The sequence below is a fragment of the Geospiza fortis genome, unplaced genomic scaffold (genome assembly GCF_000277835.1).
Source record: "Geospiza fortis unplaced genomic scaffold, GeoFor_1.0 scaffold4, whole genome shotgun sequence".
Classification (NCBI taxonomy): domain Eukaryota; kingdom Metazoa; phylum Chordata; class Aves; order Passeriformes; family Thraupidae; genus Geospiza; species Geospiza fortis.
The window spans coordinates 1,018,671-1,027,494 of record NW_005054475.1 but is presented as its reverse complement, the minus strand read 5'-3'; the positions used below and the strand labels follow the sequence as shown (position 1 = coordinate 1,027,494).

The 8,824-nt window shown below is 52.5% G+C and overlaps 1 protein-coding gene across 1 annotated transcript in view; it reads right to left on the bottom strand.

Annotated features, from left to right (window-relative positions):
* The window catches only part of ARHGEF10L (Rho guanine nucleotide exchange factor 10 like), a 48,705-nt gene that overhangs the window by 36,062 nt on the left and 3,819 nt on the right, over positions 1–8,824 (bottom strand). Inside the window, exons 5-7 of the mRNA XM_031062979.1 lie at positions 8,208–8,386; positions 6,818–6,934; positions 2,706–2,814 (exon numbers count right to left, since the gene is read on the bottom strand). Of these exons, the coding sequence (XP_030918839.1) occupies positions 2,706–2,814; positions 6,818–6,934; positions 8,208–8,386 (405 nt within the window). The remainder of the gene's footprint in view (positions 1–2,705; positions 2,815–6,817; positions 6,935–8,207; positions 8,387–8,824) is intronic.

Sequence of the window (8,824 nt, the reverse complement as noted above, 5' to 3'; positions counted from 1 at the left end):
ATCCCATGGAAAGCTGCAGAAATGCCGGGAACGCGCAGCGGATCCCATGGGAATGCTCTGGGAATGCCAGGAACCCACAGCAGATCCCATGGAAATCTGCAGAAATGCCGGGAACACGCAGTGGATTCCATGGGAATGCTGGGAACACACGCAGCCAATCCCATGGGAATGCCAGGACACACGCATTTCCCATGGGAATGCTCTGGGAATGCCAGGAACCCACAGCAGATCCCATGGAAATCTGCAGAAATGCCGGGAACACGCAGTGGATTCCATGGGAATGCTGGGAACACACGCAGCCAATCCCATGGGAATGCCAGGACACACAGAGCTCATCCCATGGAAATCTGCAGAAATGCTGGGAACACACACAGCTGACCCCACAGGAATGCTCTGGGAATGCTGGGAACCGCAGCCGATCCCACGGGAAAGCCGGGAACCCACAGCAGATCCCATGGAAATCTGCAGAAATGCCGGGAACACGCAGTGGATCCCACAGGAATGCTCTGGGAATGCCAGGAACACACAGCCAATCCCACAGGAAAGCCGGGAACACACAGCCGATCCCATGGGAATGCTCTGGGAATGCCAGGAACACATGCAGCCAATCTCATGGAAAGCTGCAGAAATGCTGGGAACACGCAGTGGATCCCACGGGAATGCTCTGGGAATGCCAGGAACACACAGCCAATCCCGTGGGAATGCTATGGGAATGCCGGGAACTGCAGCTGATCCCATGGAAAGCTGCAGAAATGCCGGGAACACGCAGCCGATCCCACGGGAATGCCGGGAACACACACAGCCCATCCCATGGGAATGCTCTGGGAATGCCGGGAACACACGCGGCCGATCCCCCGGGAAGCTCCAGGCAGGCGCTGGGATCCAGCGGGATCGATCGTACCTCCCCCGGATCCTACCTGCCCCGGGCTGCTCCAGGGAAAGCCGGGAGCTCCGGCGGGAGCGCGGCGGCTTCTCCGCCTGGGCCGCGCTCCTCCTGCGCTCCCCATCCCCTGCGGCACAGGGAAAGGGCCCGGGAATTGGGAATTCCGGGAAAACACGCAGGGAAAACCCGCAGGGAAAACCCGCAGGGAGAACCCCAGGACAGCCCCTGGGAATTCAGAGGAAAAATCCTGAGGGGAAAAACCCCAGAAAAACCCCTGAGGAATTGGGAATTCAGGGGGAAAATCCTGAAGGAAAAAATCCAATAAAAACCTTGTGGGAATTGGGAATTCAGGGAAAAAATCTTGAAGGAAAAATCCCATGAAAACCTCCTGGGAATTGGGAATTCAGAGGAAAAATCCTGAGGGGGAAATCCAAGAAAAACCCCTGAGGAATTGGAAATTCAGGGGGAAAATCCTGAAGGAAAAATCCAATTAAAACCTCGTGGGAATTGAGAATTCAGGGGGCAAATCCTGAAGGAAAAAAATCCAATTAAAACCTCATGGGAATTGGGAATTCAGGGAACAAATCCTGAAGGGGAAATCCATGGGAAAGCCCCTGGGAATTGGGGATTCAGCGGAAGAAATCCTGAGGGAAAAATCCAAGAAAAACCTCTGGGAATTGGGAATTCAGGGGGAAACTCCTGAAGGAAAAATCCAATTAAAACCTCATGGGAATTGGGAATTCAGGGAAAGAAATCCTGAAGGAAAAAATCCAAGGAGGAATCATTGAGGAATTGGGAATTCAGGGGGAAAATCTTGAAAGAAAATCCATGGGAATCCCCTGTGGGAATTGGGGCCAATTAAAACGATGTCCCGGAGGGACGAAATCCCGGAAGGACAAAATCCCAAAGGAAAGACGCAAGGACAGGCCGGGCGCTGCCGCTTTATCCCCGAAGGATAAAAGGAGGGAGGTGGAGCCTGCAGAGATCCCGGGAAGCTCCAGATCCGTGGAATGAGGTGGGAGAAGGAGGTTCTGGAGGGAGGGGGTTCCCGGTTCCATAGGGATGGGATCCCTGGGGTTCCCTGGGCATGGGATCCCCTGGTTCTGTGGGGGTGGGATCTCCAGGATTCCAGAGGAATGGGATCCCTGGTTCCAGAGGAATGGGGTTCTCGGGGTTCCGTGGGGATGGGATCCCCAGTTCCATGGGGATGGGATCCCCAGTTCCATGGGGATGGGATCCCTGGGGTTCTGTGGGAATGGGATCCCCAGAGGTTCCCTGAGGATGGGATTCTCTGGTTCCAGAGGGATGGAATCTCTGGGGATGGGATCCTGGAGGTTCCCTGGGAATGGGATCCCTGGGGTTCCATAGGGATGGGGCTCTGGAGAGATGGGGTTCCCAATTCCATGGGGATGGGATCCCTGGTTCCATAGACATGGGATCCCCAGGGTCCATAAGGATGGGATCCCCTGGTTCCAGAGGGAAAGGATTCTCTGCGGATGGGGTTCCTGCGGCTCCCTGGGGATGGGATCCCAGGGTCCCCTGGGGATGGGATTCGCTGGGGTTCTGTGGGGATGGGATTCCCTGGGGATGGCATCCCTGGGGTTCCCTGGGGATGGGATCCCTGGGGATGGGATTCCCTGGGGTTCTGTGGGGATGGGATTCCCTGGGGATGGCATCCCTGGGGTTCCCTGGGGATGGGATCCCTGGGGATGGGATTCCCTGGGGTTCTGTGGGGATGGGATTCCCTGGGGATGGGATCCCTGGGGTTCTATGGGGATGGAGTTCCCTGGGGATGGGGTCCCCGGGGTCCCCGGAGCCTCACCGGTGCCGTCGCGGCGCTGCAGGAAGGTGACCCTGCGCAGCACTGCCATGCGCGTGCGCTCCAGCCCGTCCTTGGTGCCGCTGCGCGCCGCCCGCATCAGCTGCGACACCTGCAACGGGAACGGGGTCAGCGCCGCGGGGATCGACGCAGGGATCACCGCAGGGATCAACACAGGGATCACCGCAGGGATCAGCTCAGGGATCAACACAGGGATCACTGCAGGGATCAACACAGGGATCACCACAGGGATCAACACAGGGATCACCGCAGGGATCACCACAGGGATCAGCTCAGGGATCAACACAGGGATCACCGCAGGGATCACCACAGGGATCAGCTCAGGGATCAGCTCAGGGATCAGCTCAGGGATCAACACAGGGATCAACACAGGGATCAACACAGGGATCACCGCAGGGATCAACACAGGGATCACCGCAGGGATCACCACAGGGATCAGCTCAGGGATCACCGCAGGGATCAACACAGGGATCACCTCAGGGATCACCGCAGGGATCATCATAGGGATCAGCTCAGGGATCATCACCAGGATCACAGGGATCATCACAGGGTTCTCAGGGGTCACCAGGATCACAGGGATTGTCACTGGGATCACAGGGATCACGGGGATCATCACAGGGATCAGCAGGTCCATCACTGGGATCACAGGGATCGCCAGGATCTCAGGGAGCACCAGGATCACAGGGATCAGCGGGAATCACAGGGACTACCAGGATCTCAGGGATCACCCTGGGATCACCGCAATCATCACTGGGATCACAGGGAACACCGGGATCACAGGGATCATCACAGGGAACACCAGGATCACAGGGATCAGCGGGATCATCACTGGGATCAGCAGGGGTCACCAGGATCACAGGGATCATCTTTGAGATCACTGGGATCACAGGAGTCACTGGGATCATCACCGGGATCTCAGGGAGCACAGGGATCACAAGGATCAACGGGATCATCACTGGGATTGCAGGGATCCCAAGGATCCCAAGGATCACTGGGATCTCAAGGATCACAGGGATCAGCAGGATGATCGCTGGGATCACAGGGATCATCACAGAGGTCACCAGGATCATCACAAAGACCACGGGGATCATCAGGATAACAGGGACAGGATAAGACCACCAGGATCACAGGGATAACAGGAATAACAGGGATCTCAGGGATCATCATCGGGATCTCAGGGATCAGCTCAGTGATCTCAGGGATCAGCACAGGGATCACAGGGATCAGCACAGGAATCACCGGGATCAGGAAGCTCCAGGCTGCCCCAGGATCCCTCCCGGATCCAGCCCCTCAGGAAGATCCCTGGAGCGCCATTCCCTGTTTTCCCAGCCGGGAGCAGCAGGCACAGGGCCGGGATCTCCCCCGGATCCCCCCAGATCCCCGGGATCCCCCCATGGATTGCAGCAGCCGCAGCGGGGTCGTGCAGCGCAGCCAAGCGGGACGGGATCCTGCGCTGGGATGGGATGTGTGGGGCAGGGAAAGGGGGGTCGGCCTTTCCCACCCCAAATCCTGCGGTTCTACCCCAAATCTGAGAGTTCTACCCCAAATCCCGGCAGTTCTACTCCAAATCCAAGAGTTTTACCCCAAATCCTGCAGTTCTACCCCAAATCTGACAGTTCTGCCCTAAATCTCAGCAGTTCTACTCCAAATCCAAGAGTTTTACCCCAAATCCAAGTGTTCTATCCCAAATCTGACAGTTCTGCCCTAAATCTCAGCAGTTCTACTCCAAATCCAAGAGTTTTACCCCAAATCCTGCGGTTCTACCCCAAATCTGACAGTTCTGCCCTAAATCTCAGCAGTTCTACTCCAAATCCAAGAGTTTTACCCCAAATCCTGCGGTTCTACCCCAAATCTGACAGTTCCACCCCAAATCCCAGCATTTCTAACCTAAATCCCAATGTTGTACCCTAAATCTGACAGTTCTACACTAAATCAGTGTTGTACCTCAAATCTGACAGTTCCACCCCAAATCCCAGCAGTTCTACCCCAAATCCAAGAGTTTTACCCCAAATCCAAGAGTTTTACCGCAAATACTGGGGTTCTACCCCAAATCTGAGAGTTCCGCCCCAAATCCCAGCAGTTCTACTCCAAATCCAAGAGTTTTACCCCAAATCCTGCGGTTCTACCCCAAATCTGACAGTTCTGCCCCAAATCCCAGCATTTCTAACCTAAATCCCAATGTTGTACCCTAAATCTGACACTTCTACACTAAATCACAGTGTTGTACCTCAAATCTGACAGTTCCACCCCAAATCCCAGCAGTTCTACCCCATGGAATACCAGCTGGGATGGGGTGGGGTGGGAAAGGCTCGGCCCTGAGGTTCCACAATTCCCAAAATTCTCCTTCCTGAATTCCTGAATTCCTTGCCTTGTAAATTCCTTCAGGAATTCCTTCCCAAATTCCTGAACTCATTATTTTTTTCCTGAACTCCTTCCTGAATTCCTGAATTCTTTTCCAAATTCCTGAATTCTTTCCTGAATTCCTGAACTCATCATTTTCCTCCCGAATTCCTGAACTCATTATTTTCTTTCTGAATTCCTTCCTGAATTCCTTCCCAAATTCCTGAACTCATTACTTTTTTCCTGAATTCCTTCCCAAATTCCTGAGTTCTTTCTTGAACTCATGATTTTCTTCCTGAACTCCTTCCCAAATTCCTGAATTCCTTCCCAAATTCCTCAACTCATTATTTTCTTCCCGAATTCCTGAATTCCTTCCCGAATTCCTGAATTCCTTCCTGAATTCCTGAACTCATAATTTTCTTCCTGAATTCCTTCTCGAATTCCTGAACTCATTATTTTTTTCCTGAATTCCTTCCTGAATCCCTGAATTCCTTCCTGAATTTCCGAACTCATGATTTTCTTCCTGAATTTCTTTCTGAATTCCTCCTCGAATTCCTGAACTCATCATTTTCTTCCTGAATTCTTTCCTGAATTCATGATTTTCTTCCTGAATTTCTTCCTGAATTCCTCCCCGAATTCCTGAATTCTTTCCCGAATTCCTGAACTCATAATTTTCCTCCCGAATTCCTGAACTCATCATTTTCTTCCAGAATTCCTGAATTCCTTCCTGAATTCCTTCCTGAATTCCCGAACTTATGATTTTCTTCCTGAATTTCTTCCTGAATTCCTCTCCAAATTCCTGAATTCTTTCTCGAATTCCTGAACTCATCATTTTCTTCCTGAATTCTTTCCTGAATTCATGATTTTCTTCCTGAATTTCTTCCTGAATTCCTCCCCGAATTCCTGAATTCTTTCCCGAATTCCTGAACTCATAATTTTCCTCCTGAATTCCTGAACTCATCATTTTCTTCCTGAATTTCTTCCTGAATTCCTTCCTGAATTCCTGAATTCCTTCCTGAATTCCTTCCTGAATTCCCGAACTTATGATTTTCTTCCTGAATTTCTTCCTGAATTCCTCCCCGAATTCCTGAATTCTTTCCCGAATTCCTGAATTCCTTCCCAAATTCCTGAATTCTTTTCCAAATTCCTGAATTCTTTCCCGAATTCCTGAATTCCTTCCCAAATTCCTGAATTCTTTTCCAAATTCCTGAATTCTTTCCCGAATTCCTGAATTCCTTCCCAAATTCCTGAATTCTTTTCCAAATTCCTGAATTCTTTCCCGAATTCCTGAATTCCTTCCCAAATTCCTGAACTCATAATTTTCCTCCTGAATTCCTGAACTCATCATTTTCTTCCTGAACTCATAATTTTCTTTCTCAATTCCTGAACTCATCATTTTCTTCCTGAATTTTTTCCTGAATTCCTTCCCGAATTCCTGAATTCCTTCCTGAATTCCTGAACTCATTATTTTCTTCCAGAATTCCTGAACTTATCATTTTCTTCCTGAATTCCTGAACTCATAATTTTTCTCCCAAATTCCTGAACTCATGATTTACTTCCAGAATTCCCGAATCCCCGAATTCCGATGTCTTGGGAAGCCCCAGGCGCCGCTGGACACGAGCGGCACCCCAGCAGCTCCAGGCTGATTTTCTGGGACAGGAACGGGACGGGCCCAGCCTGGATCCACGAGGGAATTTCATCCCCCCCAGGCCGGGGATTTTGGGGAATTTCGGGATGCGGGACGGGGTCGGTACCTTCCAATCGGATTTGTGCTTCAGCTCCTGCATTTCCTTCCCCCCAACTCTGAGAGCCAGGAGCTCCCGCTTAGTCCTGGCGCATTTTTCCTTGAGTTTATGGAGGTCTGGAGAGAGCTGAGGCCAAAGCAAAGCGGGAGAGCGGCAGAGCAGAGATTCCCAGGAGGCAGCAAATGCAAAAAAACAGGAGAGATCATCCCAGAGGAGCAGGGAACGGCGGCGGCAGCCCGGGATTCCGGCCGGGAGCAGGCAGGGAAAGGCTCAGAAATGGGAGGAATGATCCCAAAAATCCTGAAATGCCAGCTGGGATGGAGCAGGGAGTGCAGCAGGAGCAGGGAAAGGCAGAGAGAGGCTCAAAAACAGGAGAAATGACCCCGAAATTCCAGCTGGGATGGAGCAGGGAATGCAGGAGCAGGGAAAGGCTCAAAAGCAGGAGAAATCATCCTGGAATTCTGGCTGGGATGAAGCAGGGAATGCAGGAAAGGGAAAAGCAGGGAGAGCCCCAAAAGCAGGAGAAATCATCCCAAAAATCCCAGAATTCCAGCTGGGATAGAGCAGGGAGTGCAGCAGGAGCAGGGAAAGGCTCAAAAGCAGGAGAAATCATCCCAAAAATCCCAGAATTCCAGCTGGGATAGAGCAGGGAGTGCAGCAGGAGCAGGGAAAGGCTCAAAAGCAGGAGAAATCATCCCAAAAATCCCAGAATTCCAGCTGGGATAGAGCAGGGAGTGCAGCAGGAGCAGGGAAAGGCTCAAAAGCAGGAGAAATCATCCCAAAAATCCCAGAATTCCAGCTGGGATAGAGCAGGGAGTGCAGCAGGAGCAGGGAAAGGCTCAAAAGCAGGAGAAATCATCCCAAAAATCCCAGAATTCCAGCTGGGATAGAGCAGGGAGTGCAGGAACAGCAGGGAAAGGCAGGGACAGCCCCAAAATCAGGAGGAATCATCCCAAAGCAGCAGGAACAGGCAGCAGAAAATCCCAAAATTCCAGCTGGGATGGAGCAGGGAGTGCAGGAACAGCAGGGAAAGGCAGGGAGAGGCTCCAGCAGGGGGAAATTAAAAGGGAAGGAGGAAACCGGAAAGAAAATTCCAGGAAAAACTGGATGATGCGGGATGCTCCGGTGCCTCCATGCAGGAGAATCCCGGGAAAAGCCAGGATGAGAATTCCAAAGGGATGGATGAGTGTTCCAAGGGATGGATGAGTGTTCCAAAGGGATGGATGAGTGTTCCAAGGGATGGATGAGGGTTCCAAGGAGGGATGGATGAGGGTTCCGAAGGGATGGATGAGGGTTCCAAAGGGATGGATGAGGGTTCCAAGGAGGGATGGATAACGGTTCCAAGGAAGGATGGATGAGGGTTCCAAGGGGTGGATGAGGGTTCCAAAGGGATGGGTACCTTGGGCTGGAACGCCGCGCGGAGCTTGGCCGGCTCCGCGTCCCGCCGCGATTCCGGCCGGGATTCCTCTCCGGACTCGCCCTCGCTGTAGCTCTCGAACTCGCTGGAGCTCCAGCCCAGGTCCTGCCCCAGGCGCGTCCCCTCCCCGCGCTGCACCTCGGCGTAGATCAGCCCCGCGCCTGCCGGCCGGCAATTCCCAATGCATCCCCATTGCATTCCATTCCCAATGCATCTCCATTCCCAGTGCATCCCCAATGCATCCCCATTCCCAATGTATTCCCATTCCCAATGCATCCCCATTCCATTTCCAATGCATTCCCATTCCCAATGCATCCCCATTCCATTCCCAATGCATTCCCATTCCCAATGCATCCCCATTCCCAATGCATTCCCATTACCTTCCCGCTGCATTCCCATCCCCAATCCATTCCCATCCCCAATCCATTCCCATCCCCATTCCCATCCCCACTCCATTCCCATCCCCATTCCCATCCCCACTCCATTTCCATCCCCATTCGTGCTCCATCCCTATTCCCGCTCCATCTCTGCGCCATTCTCACTCATTCCCATTCCATCCCCCCTCCATCCCTGCTCCATTCCCATTCCAGCTCTATCCC